Raw genomic sequence first — 17,302 nt, forward strand, 5'->3', positions numbered from 1 at the left:
ATGTATTTTGTATTTAAGCCCAGCATATTTTCATAGTTAGTTATTTTTTATGCATGCATAATTTATAGAAATTTTTTTACAACATGCAAGAATGAAATTGGTAAAAATTTGAGACATATAACAGTCACAGTTTGAAGGTAACTGGCGTGCGTTTACAGTTTCAGAGGCAGCATAAATAGCATATCAAGAATCTTTTGGTGTTTGCCTTGACATTGTCAACAGAGCATTGCGCAGTCGTGGCAACTTGCCCTAGCGAGCGTCTATAACCCATTTAACACACATCATAAATTTATAATTTCAACATTTTCTTTTTTACTCATGTTTATTTTTTGTAACGCTTTTTAAGCGTGCGTCAATATAGCTAAGCCCACACACACGAACACATACACACGCACACACACTGACACAAATAAGCCTTAATTTATTTAATTGGCCGCGTTGTTGTTAATGTGTTTTACTGTACTAGTTGCTGTTACCCTCGCACTTGTGCATTTATTTATTAGTTATTACTGTAGTTTTTTTCACTTCTTTTTTTGTTGCTCTTTTTCTAGAATTTAGAGCGCGCACGCGATTAAAATTCAGTTGTTGTTACACTGAACGAAATATGTTGGCGCAAACAGTTTGTTAATTGTGTGGCGCATGCGGCGTATGCGAAGTTAATTTTTGGCATATGCGTGACTCTTTTCTTTTTAGTTGCAATGGCAATATTTATGTGTTTTATTGTTTAGATTGTTGCGCAAAAAGTTTGCTGTTTTTCCTGTGTACAGGGAAAGCTCCACTAACGAACATCTAAGTGGAAAGCATTTCTGCTTTAGCTGGCAATTTATCTTTTCCCAGCTGAAAACAAATGCCAGACAGCTTTCTTTTATTTATTATATAAATACAAAAAGAGAATATGTAAGAATTTAAAATGTTGAACTAGGGTATAACCTGAACCCTCTTCTATGCGATAGCTATAAAATGAAAGATACAAGTATCTTATATATTTTCTGTACAAGAAGCTACACTTCGAATTTGGCGATTCTAGCTCTTGAAACGGGCCTAATTATAGATTATCATTAATTATAGATAACATAAACCTTCGTTTAAGTCTCTAGCTCTTATAGGTACTGAGATTGATCCGTTCATACGTACGGACAGACAGACGGACGGACAGACATAGCTAGATTGACTCGGCTATTGATACAGATCAAGAATATATATACTTTATGGGAGGTTATGTCGGAGGTGCTGCCTTCTGCTTGTTTTATACATTTGCACAAATACATTATACTCATTTTGCCCATTTGCAATGGGTTCAGGATAAAAAAATGTTGCCTTCGCATGTTTTTTATGAAATTCTGCGTCACCTGTTTCAAGCGAACCAACTTTCTGAGCAGCACAAACAACTGTTGTCGCGCTGTCCGTGTTCGCTCCACCGAGCTTTCACTGTACTTTGCGTTAGCCGCACCTTAGTGCGCGCCCAGTCGGTGAAGCAAGCCCCAATTTGAAGGCCAATTGCGTTTCGACAAAGGCAGCTGCTGCACCCTACGTGTGCAACCACGCACCAATTCGTACGCTCCACAAATTGTTGCGGCCATTTGGTCATTTGGCTCACACCAATAATCAAATCAAATAGCAATTAGCAATTCTTTAACAATTTCAACATCATTTTCTAACTTACGCACATGAAAATTGGCCAGAAATCGACTTTGGAATCAACACGAAAAAATATATATTTTTAATCTCTTTGGCGGCGGTCGCTTATCTTATCGCCGCCTGCCCCGACGACGCGTCGCTAAAATCCAATTCCACTTCCAAATCTTTTTGTTTGTGTTTGATTTTAGACGAAGTTCGCGTTGCCCCTTTGAATTTTTCCCTCTCTTTTTTGTTTGCAGAGCGAATTTTTTATTTTTTGTAGAAAGCATTTACCAACCTTTGAGCTTTATATATATTCCTGTTCGGAATAAAAAATGTTTTAGACAGCTAGTAGAAATGGGAAAGACAGTTCGAAATCATATATATATATATCATCATATATATATATATATATATATATATATCATATAGCTGACATATATATATATCATATAGCTGACATAGTATCGATCAGTCGAAATTAAGTTGTTTTTTTTTCGAAAAACTGTTGTTTTTCAAAATACCTTTACCAAAGTAGTTTCACATGCAGCTATATCAGATTAATTTATGTATATGTAATTATAATTATATAGTCCCTAAAGGAACAATTGATCATAATAATTGTTCTTAAATTAAAAGTTATCTGTTTTTCAGTTAGTTTTGTTTAATAGCAGAGTTATTAGTTTTTCTTATATATATATAACAATCTAGTAAAAATCTATCAAAATAGGATTATGTTTTTTTTTTTTTTGATTTCTTAACCAAACTTGGCATTTACTAGTTTCCCTGCGCAAAATCTTATCAAGATATATCAATAATATGTCGCACTACTATATGATATATGATAATTAAACTCTATAAAAAGACAACTACATCGAACTCTATATCATATAGCTCTATGAAAAGATTCCTATATATATTTCATATAAAAGAATAGGACCGCAATTGCCTGCTTATATGCAAGCTCTTTTGTTTTTCAATACTTTTTAAACGATCTCAGCAATTAGGAGCTTCTATATACTACTCGAACGTGGACCAAAGGCTGGTCAATATTGTACTGCTATATCATAGCTGACAATCGGTTGATAATCTAGTTTTCGTATAAAAACCTTTATGCCTATCAAATTATTTAAACTAAATCGCAACATTAGTTTAATTAGTTTAATGATATAGCTGAGCTGAGTTGATATCCTGCTAAAAGTTTTAACACCCATTTTTCGGCTAATGCTACCCCTTTTGCTTGTCATTCAAGTAAATATTTTATAGGGTATTTGCTGGGGTCGTGATAGCCACACAGTGACTTGTGCACACACACAATGACTCGTTTGCCCCCTACAATTCCCCATCGAAAGCACACAAATATGTCCGCTAATCGCATTTGTTCAATTTGAAATCTTCCACTGATAAACATTTTGTTAAAGTTGTTTTACTTTGTCATGTTTCTCTCTCCACACACTCCCCCCCTCGCTCTCTCTTTGCTGCATGTACAAATGTTATTTAGTTTTTGTTGCTTATGTTTCTCTCTCTCGCGCGCTCTCCAATTTTTGTTTTAACATGACATGAATAAACAATAACAATAACAATAACAATTCGAATTTGTAACGAGCAACTGACTCTACTGGTCGCTGATGCCGCCCGCGTCTGCCACGCCCACACTGACACGCCGCCGCCTCCTACTCGTTGTTCGTTGTTGTTGCCGCCAAATGTAATTTGAGTTCTTTTAGTTAAGCAAACAAAAAATATAAATATAATAAAGAATATATATATATATATATAGAGCATATCCTTGAGACAGTTTTGGGCTGCGTGTCAGGAGTGCATTTGCACTGAAACATTCTGAAAGCTTGTAAATGCACTATCTGGTACGACATTCCAGAACGTACAATCTTCCCGAATGCAAACAAATAAATGCTGAATATGCGAACATAATGAAAATATATAAATATGCAATTTTTGTGAATAACTAGTGTGATTTTCTATAACATTTTGAATATTTTGAAATATTGAGTTACTTTTAATTTAATCTTAAGTAAAAACTAGTTTAAGCAAACAAATCTTAAAATAATAAAATTATATGCTAATAAAAATGTACTATTATTAAAAATGTATTTTAAATATGTGGTTTTATTTCTGTCTACGGTATAACTAAAAAGCCTTATAGATATATACATACATATGTGCCCAAATGCTGAACTACCAAAAGATGCATGGAAAACATTTTTAGACATATTCCCCAAACATAAAATGCACCTGAAACATATACATAGATATATTCCTAAACAAAAGATACACATAGCACATGCATACAGTAGATATCGATTTTTAGATATGTACCCAACTGAAACATAGAGATACATACATAAACAACAATTATATATAGGCCCAAATATACAATAGATACATCTCTAAATGTATTATATATACCTTTTTTGATATATACAAACGCGTCTGATAGATACAGGTCCAAATACATAAGATACATCACAAAATATATTTTATAGATATCTGAAGTCTGAAACATTTATTTAATGGCCCAAACATACAATAGAGACAGCTCAAAATATATTATTTATACCTTTATAGATATCTACAAATGCATCTAAAACATATAGATATATCCCTAAACATGCCAACATACATATAGATATAGGCTGTGTAGGTATATAAAAATGCATCAAAGCAACATGCTACATAGATTTATTACTCCTAGGATACATATACATACGTATACAATACTTAGATATAGGCCCATATATTATATATATCTTTAAAGATATCTACAAATACATCTGAAACCTAGAGATATTCCCCTAAACATACAAACATGCATTTACAACATTAAGATTATAGGCCCAAACTTACAATAGATACATCTCAAAATATGTTATATACATATCTATAGATGTACAAAGTACAATGGGTTTACGCCCAATCATAAGAAAACACAACTGTAGAAGACTTTAAAGCTATCAAGATATATCACATTTATATAGATCGATGCCCAAAATATACAAAAGACCCTCCCAGATTTAATAACATCTGCTAAACCTTCTGAATAGGTATTTCGCCTCAATTGCAATGACCTTGAACCGGCCCTATAAACTGGGTCGCTTAGCTCCCAACTCCAGTTTCTAAAAGAAAAAGGCGCCGCCTATTTTAAACTGAACGCTAAAAGTTGCGCAATGTTGATAAATTACTTAAAGCCAAACTAAATGGCGACCTTCAGACGTCGCATGCAATAGGTAATTTGTTTGTAGCTCAACTTCCCCTAACCCTACACTCACAAACAGACGCACACATACCTCTACTTGTCAAGGCCAACATTAAAAGCGAAAAGCCACATCCGCTCTTACCCTACAGCGCCACCCCCCCCCCTTCTTCCTTCCTTCCATCAACACACAAATGTACATCTCAATGGTTCATTGCATATTTTACAGCGCTGCGTTTGGAGCCACGCAAAAAGCTTTCGATGACCACGCAACGTAGCATAAAACGCAGCATAAGTGGATGAGCCGATGTTGTTGCCAAAGAGACGCAAGATGGCGCCAAGTGTTTTCGCCGCATAGAAAAGCTCTCGCCGCAGCAGGGCGACTTTCGATTGGCGCCCGTTTCAAAGTGTTCGCCGGTCTCGTTCATGATTTTTATTTAAAAAATGTTTTTGTTGTTTTTAGCATTCACCAAAACAAAAAAAATAACCTTTGATCCGATTGGCTATGCGCTTTGGCAGTGTGGTTAGCTGGTTGTGTGGCCAATTGACAAATCACAGCCACTATCTTCACTGCCGCCGCGACAAGCTATGACAGCAAAAGAAACCACACGAAGAGCATATTAAACCCTCAATATCTGATCTGAACTACATTAAAAAGCTATTAAAATTTATGTTAAACCAAGTTCTTAAATACAAAATATGTACGTTAAATATACGAACTGCAAATTTAGTGTTTTAATTAGTTTAATCTAGGTAAAAGATTGGAATAAAAAATGTGTTTTATGAAATGGCTGCATTTTGGTCAAACACGTGAATAACAAAGGTATTACCCTTATTTTTCAAAAGTTGTTGAAAAATTAAGATTTAGCTTTTCCAAGGTTGATTTTAGCAGAAGAGAAGAGCTCTATGCCTCAGGTGCATTAAAAAAAACTAAACGGTAAAAAAAATGCGCATTTGAGTTCTTATGTTTTTGTTTCGTTTTATATATATAAATTTTAAATTAATAAAATTTACTTGCTATATTTCTATATAAGTTCATCTTCATATAAATAATAATTTTTAGATCGCACATTTTTTCCTTTTTTTATTTTCTTTTTTGTTTTTAATTTCTTGTTTTTTATTTGAATTACACAACATTACTATTATTTATCGTTATCGTTTTTTTTTTTTTTTTTTTTGTTTTATACGTATGTTAAAAGATTTTTTTGTTTCTTATATATTATTGACATTGTTCTTCCAATAAATGAGAAGATCTGTTTTTGTATTATATTATATTTTGTTTCTTATGGTTGTTGTTCTTATATATGTGGTTGTTGTTTTTTTTATGTTTTCTTTTGTTTTACATTTTAAATATATTATAAGTTGATTTTTTTTTGCTTTTATGATTTGCATTCGTTTTTTGCTTTAACTAGTTTAAATTATGTTAAGGGCTCTATAATGTGTGTTCAATAAATGTGGTTGTTGGTGTTTTATTTCCAGTTGATTGTTGTTAATATTTATCGCTGCTTTAAATAATTTAAGAGTATTTAATAGATTACTAATAAATTAGTTTATACGCATGGTAGGTATAGGCAAAATGTAATATAATATGATTTTATCAACAAAATGTAATGAATTATATTATTGTTTAACCCATTCTTGCGTAGATGTGTCAGCGAGCGTGTATGTGTCTGTAATGCGTGTGTGTATGTGTCTGTAATGCGTGTGTGTATGTGTGTGGTGTGCGTTAAATAATAGTAGTAATAAATACAACGTTATACAAATAAGAGAGAGGGTGTTTCCATGTTGTTAATAACCTTCAAGCGACATAAAACAAAAAGCAAACAAATTAAAAAATTCGATATTTTCTTTTTAACACGCATTGCAATTATCTATAACAATTTGTTGCGTTTTTTGTTTTTGAATCTACCGCGCAAGCAGTTTTACGTAACCAAACAATAATACAAAATGTATAAGAAAGTTGATGAAATAATAATAATAATAACTGTTGCAATTTAGTTTGTTTCACGCACGAATTATACACAAAATGTGACAAACTAAATGTTTTAATGCTAATTTACAAAGGAAATTATATGTTATATGCGGCGTATATATAGTATTTAAAACAAAAAAAAAAAAGAGCAATTACATTGATTTTCTTTCACTATAATTTTTTATGTAACTAGAAACTTTTCAAGTTGCAGAAGAAACGCGCTTTTGAAGCGCATTTTCGCAAAATATTTTTTTTTTGTTTTGTTTTTGTTTTTGTTTTCTTTCGATTTTCGCATTTGAAAAACTATGCTAATTGCCTGCATTAAAGTTTAAGTTAACATAATCCAATTTGTTCTTGTTTTTCTTTCTTCTAATAATTGCATTTTAGTTTTGGTTTATACACATAATTCATTAGTTTTTTTTTTGTTTTTTGATTGTTTTTATTTAATTTTAAATTAAATTATAAGCCTAGGCATGTTTGCTTTATATACTTCGTTTTTTGTGTATAATTCGAGCTGTCTGTGTGTGTGTGGCGTGTTAGTATATATATGTGTATGTGTGTGTGTGTGTTTTGTATTTATTATTACATTATGCATGTATAATTAAATATGCTTGTTTTTTAGTTACTCGAAAAAGTTTTTGTTATTTATGCCTACTCTACACGTTGTTCTGTTTGTTGCTGTTGTTGTTGTTGTTGCTTCGTTATGTTGTGTGTTGGCGTGTTGGTTGTGTGTGGGTTATGTTGTGTGGCGGCAATTTGTTGACATTAACTTTAAAATTTATTTAACTGCCTGCTTATGTTGTGTATTTGAGGGTGTGTGTGTGTGCTTCTTCTGCCTGATGCGCATATACAACATGTTGTTAAACGAACGATTTGCAAATTTGTGTGCTTGTTTGTTGTTGTTGCTGTGGTTGTTCTTGTTGTTGCTGTTGCCGTAATGTTGCTGCTGCTGCTTCTGCTCCTTAGGATGTGCCATTGACCAGTCCCTCCTTCTTGATGGCATCCGTTGGGGCCGCCTGATCCGCATGGTTGTTTCGATTTTTATTGTTGCGCCTGGGCTTTGACTGCTGCTGGCCAGCCTGTGGTTGTTGCTGCTGTTGTGCCAGCTGCGGTGGCTGTTGCTGCTGCGGCAGCGGCTGCTGTTGTGACGGCGCCTGCTGCTGCTGCTTCTCGCTGTTTCTCGGCGCATCCTTCGACTTGTTCGCACCGCCAGCCGAGGCGTTCGCATTGCCGCTGCTCTGTTTGTTGTTCTCCTGTGCATTCAGCGGCGCTTTGTTCGCTTGTACCGGTACCTGTTGCTGCTGCTGAGCCGACGACGACGACGACGTAGATGGGGGCGGCGGCGGCTGCTGTTGTTGCTGCTGCTGCTGCTGTGATTTGTTGTTGTTATTGCCTAGCGCGCCATTTGCTGAAAAGTGATGCCAAAATGTTGAACTAGACGAACATTTATTTGGAATTACCTCACCATACTCACTGTTGCCGGGCGCATTGTTGTTCTTTTGCCTTCTGCGTCTTCTGGAGCTGCCCTCGTACGATGAGTTGCTGTCCGCTGTGCCAAGAAGAAGATAAATACATATATATATATATACAACAAAGAGACGAGGATTGAAAACAAGCGATGGCATAATTAAGCGGGGGGGACACCCCATTAAAAAATTAAATTTATAAACGGCAAAAGTTTCGATTACATGATTACATTAAATTGTTCAAATTGGATTCTATGCAAAAAATCAAATTCATTTCGTGGCCAAAAATAAAAAAAAACTGAATAATAAATAAATATTTATAAATGCACACACACAAACACAGACAGTCGCCCAGTGGTTGCCGTGGTGCTTGAATACGAAATGTTGTCTTGCCCCCCCACCCGAACGATCCTCAAGCCGACTGCTCGCTCACTCGCTCTCCTAATCCATTGCTTGCTTCTTGGTCAACTCACCACGCTCCACGCTGCTCACTTCGCGCGTCTCTCGCATCTCCTCGGTGTGGTTGTGGTACTGATAGTCCCTGCCGTTCTGCTCGTTGCGTGGCGGCCGGCGATTGATGCCGCGTCGGTCATTGCCGCCGCCACGATAATTGTTGCCACCGCCACCACCGCCGCTGTTGCCAGCATTTGGTGGGCCACCACCGCTGCCGCGATCATTGTAGCGTTGCTCGCGCTGGTGATCGCCGCGGGAATTGTAATCATCGTCCTCGCGCCGATTGTTGTGATAGCGCTGATTCATGTTGTTGCCACCGCCGCCACGCCCGCGTCCGCGACCGCGCTGCCCGCCGCCGCCGCCACGTATTGAGCGCACAGACTCAATATCGCTGCTGTAGCCGCGCTCAGAGCGCCGCGAAACGGCGAAGCTCTGTGTGGAGCCCATCGAGGACTCCTGTATGGCGCGCAACTGTTGATCGATTTCCAGCTTCTCCTGGCGCAGCTGTTCCACTTCCTTTCAATCAAATAAGAATCGATCAGAATGGTTAAATCCCATGACTCCATACACTCACCTTCAGATGTGACAGATGATATTCCAGCAGCACTTTGGCATTCGCAATGCTCTCCATGGTGCCAATGAACACAAAGGGTACATGCGCCGGCTCGCGTGGTATATTCTGATCCTGTTCGTCATCGCCAGCGATCTGTGTGTGTGTGCGTGTGTGTTTTGGGATGGGCGAGATTAGGCCATGCCAGGCACGGTGTACAATACTCACAGCACTCACCTTGATTCGAAACACTCCGCTTTTATCGACAATCTCCTGTATGATGCGCCCGTTCTTGCCAATCACCTTGCCAACGAGCTCTCTGGGCACCTGAAAGAACTCTTCGGCATATTCCAGCATGGCGCGTGCCCGCTGCACCGACTCCTCTGTCTCGCCGCTAATCTTGAATGTGCATGATTTTTCTTCCAGCTCAATATTCGTAACGCCGACCAGCGTGCGTGCCGCCTGTATATTAGAGCCATGCGAGCCAATTGCCAGGCCCATGAGATCTTCGCGCACACGAAATTCCTCGATAAAGTTGCTGCAAGAAGCATATGGTAAATAAATTTAGTTTTAGATAAAAATTACCATCTTAAATACCAAACCTAGCGCTAGCTGTTATTATGTGGCTACCGTTTCTTCGCCCTTGGGGGTGAATTTGAATCAATCGCGTTTAGATTTATTTTGAGTGAAAGTTGGAAAAAAGTTGGGCTTAAAGAGGTTTGGTAAACTTTTAACCTTACAGCCTTTGACATCCATGTTTCACCCGGGGAAGTGAATTTCACATAACAGGTGAAACATATCTCTAACAACATGGAATTTTATAAATATGTGAAATTTGTGCTAAAAGCACAGACAAGGCACCTATAAAAATATGCTGAAGGGAATATGTGTGCAAAGCAAGAAGAAGATCTAAAGACATATTGGGCTTATATTTTGGAGCGTATAATATCAAAGAAAAATGATATGTTGATTGGCACAATGATTTATAGGAATAGCTTGGCATGGCTTTTCATATGAAAACGTAATTTTTGAAGAATCTTTGCTGGCCTTAAAAAAGAGACTGATTTGGAAAGAAACTTATGGCCTTAACGTTACGGCTTGTTAATACTGATCAACATATACTTTATGATGTCACAAGCAAGTTCTATTTTCTAAGCAAGCACTGTACTAATACAATTTCTTAACTGCACTTCATGTTGATTTATAAGCCGTGAACTCACCCACGACTCATCAGCTTGGTCGTCTCGAGCTGGCGCGCAGCTTCTTCAGTCCTTTTCAACAGCATAACCTGTTAAATAGAATGAAACTTTGTGATTCTCTTGTATATAATTTTGATTATTGTGATGCAATTACCTTTTGTGAGAGATTACGAAAATGCATATCCTTGAGCATGCTGGCGCGCTTCTGAGTGTGTTCCCATTTGGAGATGACAATAAGGGCATCAATGTCGCGATTATAGTTGCAAACGCCCGCATCGATGGTGCGCTGGAACTCCTTGTGTATGCCATCCTTTTGAGCTCTACAAAAGAGATATATACAAATTAAATAATTAGGAGAATTTACACATGCCAAGATGGACTCACTCCTCGCGCAGCTCCTCGGGCACGGGCAGCGTGAACTGAAAAAACGATTTGGGCGTAATTGGCGGATTTGGATTTTTGGCGCGCAGTCTGCCCAATTCACAGATTTCGGTATAGGGCGTCTCGAAGCCGATATATGCGACCGCACAGATATCGGCCTTTAACATTTTGATGACAGCCACCCACCAGCCGCAGGTTTCGCGCTCGTTTGTGCGCGTAAACACCTCCACCTCCATGCCCTCCTCAAAGTTGGGCGCCGCAACGACGGCCTCATCGGGCGGCAGGCGTACATTGACGAACGCGTATTTCAGCACCTCGGGCACCCTACAAAAATTGGCCAAAAAGAAAAAACAACAATAACAATGAGAGAAGAAGAAGAAGAAGAAGCAGTAATGGAACATTTACTTAGTTTAGTATATAATGAGGGGCCAGACGCAAAATTTTCATTTAAATGCCGCGCGCGGCAGCCAAAATATTTGATTGTGAACATGGCTGCAGACAAGAGTGCGCCGACATCGAAGCTGACAGCGGCGACAGCGCAGTCAGCGTCGTCTGCAGCTGCTCTGGCAGCGCGCCAAGCGTGCTCAACACACAATTGCGGGGGTGCCCACGATTTAACACTCAAGACATAGATCGGAAATGACACAACAGACACAAACAAACACACCCATCCAAAGACACACACATATGTATATGTATGCATCCGTATGTATGTACATACAACCGGGGGACACTATTACCGATGGACGCTTCAAAAGTAGCTGAATTCGGTTAAAAATAGCCAACAATAGCTGAATTAGCTGTTTCAGGCTTACGAGCTCTACACATAGCATCATTTGGCTAGAAGATAGCTGAATTAGCAACACTGAAATCAGGGTGGTAACTAAATTTAGACTCAGCTGCCGTTGGCGCTGCTCAGGCTCAGCGAAAAATAAAAACATTCGAAATGCACATATATAAAAATCAAATTAAATACTAACCAACAATTTTTAAATCGAAAGTACAAAATTTGCTCCAAAAATGTCACCAAAATGCAACAAACGAAATAAAGAAAATAATAAGAAAGGTATTTTATTTTTTGGCTAGTCGACTATAAAATACCCTAGTTCAATATTTGCCTAAAATTTTGGTTATTGTTAGAAAATAGCGCAAAATGATTGTTACTTTAAAGTTGGGTTAAAATATCAGGAAAAATTATAGTTTTTAAGGAAAATCATTTTTTGACTGATCGGTAGCCTTTCCAATAGAATCAGAGTTATAGAAGTAGCTGAAGCTGATGAAATTTTAAAGCATGTTAAGGTATACAATAAAGCTTTTCGGGGAGTTTATTGAAGATATGTTGAAAAACTTTATATGGGAGCTATATGTAATATCGTTGACTCAAATATCGTTGACTCAAATATGCAAATAACCTAGAAATACGCGAAAATTTAGTTAGATAATACGTAACACGTATTTAAAACCAAGTTTGGCCTAGATATCTTAAAGAACAAAAAAGTTTTTCAAACAAGAACTTTATTTTCGACCGATCCTTGCTGTGGCATGTATGATATAGTGATCCACAATAGAAATGCGGATGTTTGCAAAGTTTCATAGTTATAGCTTTAGAATTAAGAAAAGGACAGACGAACCTATATCGAATTTGCTGATGCTATCGATCACGAATATATATATATATATATTTATATATAATTTGTAACTTAGTTAATCTCTTCTTCTTTGCGTTACATATTTAGTGAGACAAATATAATACCCATTGCAAGGATGCAAGCAAATTGGAAGCAAAGCAAAAGAAATGACAAGAAAAATGGTTTCTTTCCGTGATTAAAAATAGCGAACTGCGACGTTGAAGCTGACGTCGACAGCGACGGCTGCTGCTACTGCTGCTTAGTGGCATTTGCCGCTGACGCCTGACAGCTCGACGCGTGCACACACGAACGCGAACACACACATACACACACATACGCAGAAATTTTGCCTTTGAAAAGCAGACACTTGGTCAGTCAGCAGTTTGTCGTCTGACAGAAGGAGCTGCTGCTGCTGCTGCTGCAGTAGCAGCAGTCGAAGTCGCAGTAGCAGCAGCAGCAGCATTTAACAAATTGCGCCAAATTAAAATCGGACAAACGGTGGCGTCTCCAAGGCATAGGCCGTGGGGTGAGCGTGCCGCATAAATAGGCGGCGCTGCCAAGAAACAACGTGCAGCTCGCATCATTGTCGCAAATTGATTGTAAAATAGGCACAAAAATAAACAACAATAAATATAATAATAATAAGAGTTCTCTAGTCGAGAGTGCCCGACTTGGGAGATACCCTGAACCCAGTCCCAAGTTACATATATTCAAGCAGGAATCTAATTTAAAAATATCACGACTTTAATCTCTTTTGTCTTTAATTTATCGATAATATGAAAATCGATATAAGTCTACCGTTGTTAGGTAACGAGATCGATGCGATCACACAGACAGACATCAACTCAACTCTTCGTCCTGGTAAGTATATATACTTTCTAGGGTCGAAGATGCTTCCTTATGTATACCCCTTCTACATTATTGAATGGGTTCAGTGTAAAGAAATGTAAAATGAACAAGCTTCCGTTTAGTGGTTTTTGTGAAAATGTTTGTCGCAACTTACCCGTCCACATCCACAAAGATGCCATCATCGCCGACAGCTGTCACCTGGCCCTGTTGTTGTTGATACCATCGTCGTTGTTATTGTTGTTGTTTTTTTTTTGTTGCGTTGACGTAGGCAGCGACAGCGGCAGCACGAGAAAAGACAGAGTGAAAGAAAAATGTGTGTCAATTATATAGTTGCTGCTGTTGCTTTATGATACATTTCCCAAAGATATAGATACACATATTTTATAAATTATAATACTATTTATGTCGCACAGCGAATGGCCAGACAACTGAACCAGCTACTAAAACGTGCCATTCACGCGGGCCAACTTCTTAGCTGATAAGAAATTGCAGTGCCTGGGCTTATCGCAAGCGTAACTTAATTGTTTATTTAAATATTATACACCAGACGCTGATTCATCTGGAAAAGTTGCAGAACTCATACTTGTTCAAATGTCTTATATACCAAACACATATTTAGTGGCATTCTAGAAATCACAAAATGTTCATGAGCTTATAATAGAAATGACATAAGAAATCCCTTCAAACTTTTGGAAATATATTTCTTTTTGTTTTACAAGAAATATTGGATTAAATACCATAATTCTGTAAGTCTTTAAAAGGAAAGAAAATACTATCATTATTTTCCACTAGCCGATCATTAACCTGCGAACAGCGTACAGCGAACTTGTGCCAGGAATTCCTAGAATTTATAAGCTTAAATTACGCTTTATCAAAAACTACTCAAACAATTCACTCTAATTACAATTCAGTTGACCCTTAAAACACTTCATTCCTTTATTGAGCACTCTTACAACAAAATCCTTAACTATGCGCATTCTATATATTGCACATTCCTGGAATTTAATGAACTTATATTTCCCGTTAAATTAATACTATTTCCTAATAGCACATGACACTACAAAAAGGTACATATATAATAAACTTAAATTTTCATTTAAAAAATGAAATACTATTTCCTATCAAAATAAATCCCACTTTGCTATCAAAAGCATCAAAACGTATTATGTATGCAAATCTGATAAGCTTTAGAAAGGGAAATCACAAAGCAGCAAAATATTCGCCGCCAACGTCAACAGAGCTGAAAGCAACTCTGCGGAGCCTGCCTCACATACACAATACATACGGGAATATGCAGCGTCGCTCGCGCAGGCGGCAACACACACACTCTTACGCACACCCCCATACGGGCAGCGACAGACTGCGCCCTATATGAATGCGTGTTGATTTCTATGCACGTGTGTGTCGGTGTGTGCGTGCGTGTGTTTTGTGTGTGCGTATTTCGATGCGAGACTCCACTCAACAAAATGATGCAGTTATTTATAGAAATAAAGCTAAAATTTACGAAATTAGAAACTGAGGCCATCGCTGCCGTCGGCACATGTTGCATACTCGCGTACTTGCGTACTCATCGACGCCGGCAGCGGCAGCGATACTGGCGACTTCAGCTTAGGACAACTCTCTCTCTCTCTCCCTTACCTTATAGTAGGCACCGTTATCGAGTCGCACTTCGACCATAAGATCGTCCATTTTGTTAGCCCTGTGTTCGCCGGTGTCCACGGTGCAATTCTCTTGTGCTGCTAGTTGTTGTTTTAATTGATACTACAGAAGTCGCTGTCAGTTAGACGCCCCCCACCAATCGTCGCACTAAAGCCGACGTAATTTGTGTGTTAGCCTCTAATAAAAGAAAAAACTGAAATTAGATTAAGAGAACATTAATTAACAAGGCAACACCTACACAACGACAAAGTTACGCGTTGCTGCTTTAAATCTTTGTTATTCCCTGCTGTTGCTTTGTTATCAGTCTTTTTGCTTTGATGTTGTTGCTTTTGTGGTGGTTATGCTTGCTGCTGCACCCACACACACATACGCGTACGCTCAACTCTCGCAGTTCCTGTAAAAATAAACAAGAGAAATAACAATAATAAATAGATACAGTTTAAGGCGAATTTATGAATTTATATATTGACAAGCAAATTAACGGCGCAGCGGGGCTGACCAATGAGGATGGCAGCGAATGGCGAACGGGCAGCGGCAACAGCCGCGCGATGGCAATCAAAAGTTTTGAAGTTATTTTGGGCCCAGCATAGGAAATTCCTTTCTGGTCGAGAACGGTAGCAAAATACCAAGAGCAACAACAACAAATGCAGCGAGAAACGTCAACGCGCTTTTGCCGGGGCAGCGCTGCTGTTGCTTCTTCTTCATTTTATAGCCAGCGCCGCGGCGCCGTCGTCTTTCTTTTGTGTCTTCACATCACTTCTCAGCTCTCACACGCACACACATATATATATATACACAACTGTCAGCAGCCGCCGAAATGCTGAGCACGCTTTTCCAATAAGAATTTCATGCACACACACTAATGCGCCAGCACATGCCGATTTTTCATACATACATACAAATGTATCAAATTTTAGTCATAATTTCTTAAAACTTCCGTCAATTTTTTGGGAATGTAATTATTTAACTAAATTCGCAGTCTCAACTATTCCACAATGCGTGCGCTTTTTGTAGAATTTTTCATCATTTTCAGCTCCCTTTTGCTGCACAAATTCGCCGCAGTCGCGGCTGCTGCCGCCTTTGCCGCTGTGCAAAAATTTTTTCGCTTGCAAAAAATTCTTGAGGCGAACTACGCGGCTGTATAATTACGTTGAATGTTTGAAAAGTTAATGCACTTACGGCTGCCCGGCACGTTGATCCGCTAAATTGTTTAATATAAGCTTCAACCTTTTGAAAATAAAAAATATATCGCGTGCAGTGCGCTGCTTTACTGCTTCCAAAAATTTTTTTCGGCTGCGCTACGTTCTCTTCGCTTTGCTTTTGGACACTGCTTCGCAGCTCAGCATTCGGCAGTGCTGCCAACTCGATGCAATTGTCTCGCGTTCGTAACAATCTTTTACAAATTTAGCTTTGTTCGCTTGGCTCTTAAAATGCTTGAAACACAAAAAATTCAATAATATTATTTGGATAAATACTTTTTGTAAAATAACCCGATGTTTGCTTCAAAACACACTCAAAAAACATATGTGACATTAAGCGCACGGTGGGGCAACGCTGTAAATTGACAAGCAACTTGGCGTTGCCAACTGTTTGATTTCGTTATAACAATTTCGATATCTACAAGGGCTGCAAACTACTCAGAGCTGCATTGTAGCGCAAAAGCAATATGAATTTCAAATTTCAATTTTCAGGGATATTCAAATTTTGAGCCCAATGTTTGGAAAAATGAATGCATACAATTTAATTGAGTTGTTTGCTCATTCAAGCGAAACAATTAGTTCAAATCACATGTGGCTCGCTACTTAATTGAATTTGATTTGATTTCAATTTGCTTAACTTATCATATGGCGACCGAGTCACACTTTTATGGACGCCTCTTTGCCATGATTTTTTTCCAGACCTTTGCCGCTTAATGCAATTGTAATTGTTATTGGGGTCAGTTGTGTGTCGCATGATTTTATGCGCAGCTCGGGAAAAGTCGCGTGACGTGCCGATCAGCTGCGTTTTCCATCAATGAGAGTTTGTTTTTCCGTTTGTTTAACTTGTTGTTATTGTTTTTAAAATGCACACACAGCTAATAAATGTAAGTTGATGTTAAATAGCTGATTAATAGGAGGTGTTGCGTTGTATTTGGAAAGAGAAAATTCCGGTTCGCAATGGTTATACTGTTTTCGAAGGCCATTTGATACGCATTTACGTATTTAGTCTTAAAAGAGCTAATTATAATTAAAAACTATAATTTACAAGCATGCAAATAATGCATAAACTTAATTTTTACAACCACCAATAGACATTCTTCATTTCGGTTGTACATGAATAT

General features: G+C 37.9%; 1 protein-coding gene and 1 long non-coding RNA gene across 5 annotated transcripts in view; one reads left to right on the forward strand and one right to left on the reverse strand.

Annotated features, from left to right (window-relative positions):
- The window catches only part of LOC135438638 (uncharacterized), a 29,699-nt gene extending 24,407 nt beyond the window's left edge, over positions 1 to 5,292 (forward strand). The window contains exon 4 of the long non-coding RNA XR_010437912.1: positions 5,055 to 5,292. This is a non-coding gene — a long non-coding RNA (uncharacterized LOC135438638). The remainder of the gene's footprint in view (positions 1 to 5,054) is intronic.
- A 986-nt stretch (positions 5,293 to 6,278) lies between these two features.
- On the reverse strand, positions 6,279 to 16,461 carry Fmr1 (synaptic functional regulator FMR1). Of its 4 annotated transcripts, none has more exons than XM_064696575.1 (12): positions 16,162 to 16,461; positions 15,221 to 15,376; positions 14,962 to 15,157; positions 13,478 to 13,527; positions 10,850 to 11,170; positions 10,620 to 10,785; positions 10,487 to 10,554; positions 9,495 to 9,804; positions 9,291 to 9,422; positions 8,737 to 9,232; positions 8,272 to 8,346; positions 6,279 to 8,205 (listed from the first exon to the last, which is right to left on the reverse strand). In XM_064696575.1, exons 3-12 carry the CDS (start codon positions 15,010 to 15,012, stop codon positions 7,760 to 7,762), a joined length of 2,115 nt encoding a protein of 704 aa, XP_064552645.1. In that variant the 5' UTR covers positions 15,013 to 15,157; positions 15,221 to 15,376; positions 16,162 to 16,461; the 3' UTR covers positions 6,279 to 7,759. The 4 variants fall into 4 exon arrangements, with proteins under 4 accessions (XP_064552645.1, XP_064552643.1, XP_064552646.1 ...); XM_064696573.1 differs by having other exon boundaries at positions 8,263 to 8,346; positions 16,162 to 16,460; XM_064696576.1 differs by having other exon boundaries at positions 9,504 to 9,804; positions 16,162 to 16,459.
- Positions 16,462 to 17,302: the final 841 nt, after the last annotated feature.

This window comes from Drosophila montana, unplaced genomic scaffold (assembly GCF_035044405.1).
Source record: "Drosophila montana isolate Dmon_TW-CO22-7 unplaced genomic scaffold, ASM3504440v1 contig_3848_1, whole genome shotgun sequence".
Classification (NCBI taxonomy): domain Eukaryota; kingdom Metazoa; phylum Arthropoda; class Insecta; order Diptera; family Drosophilidae; genus Drosophila; species Drosophila montana.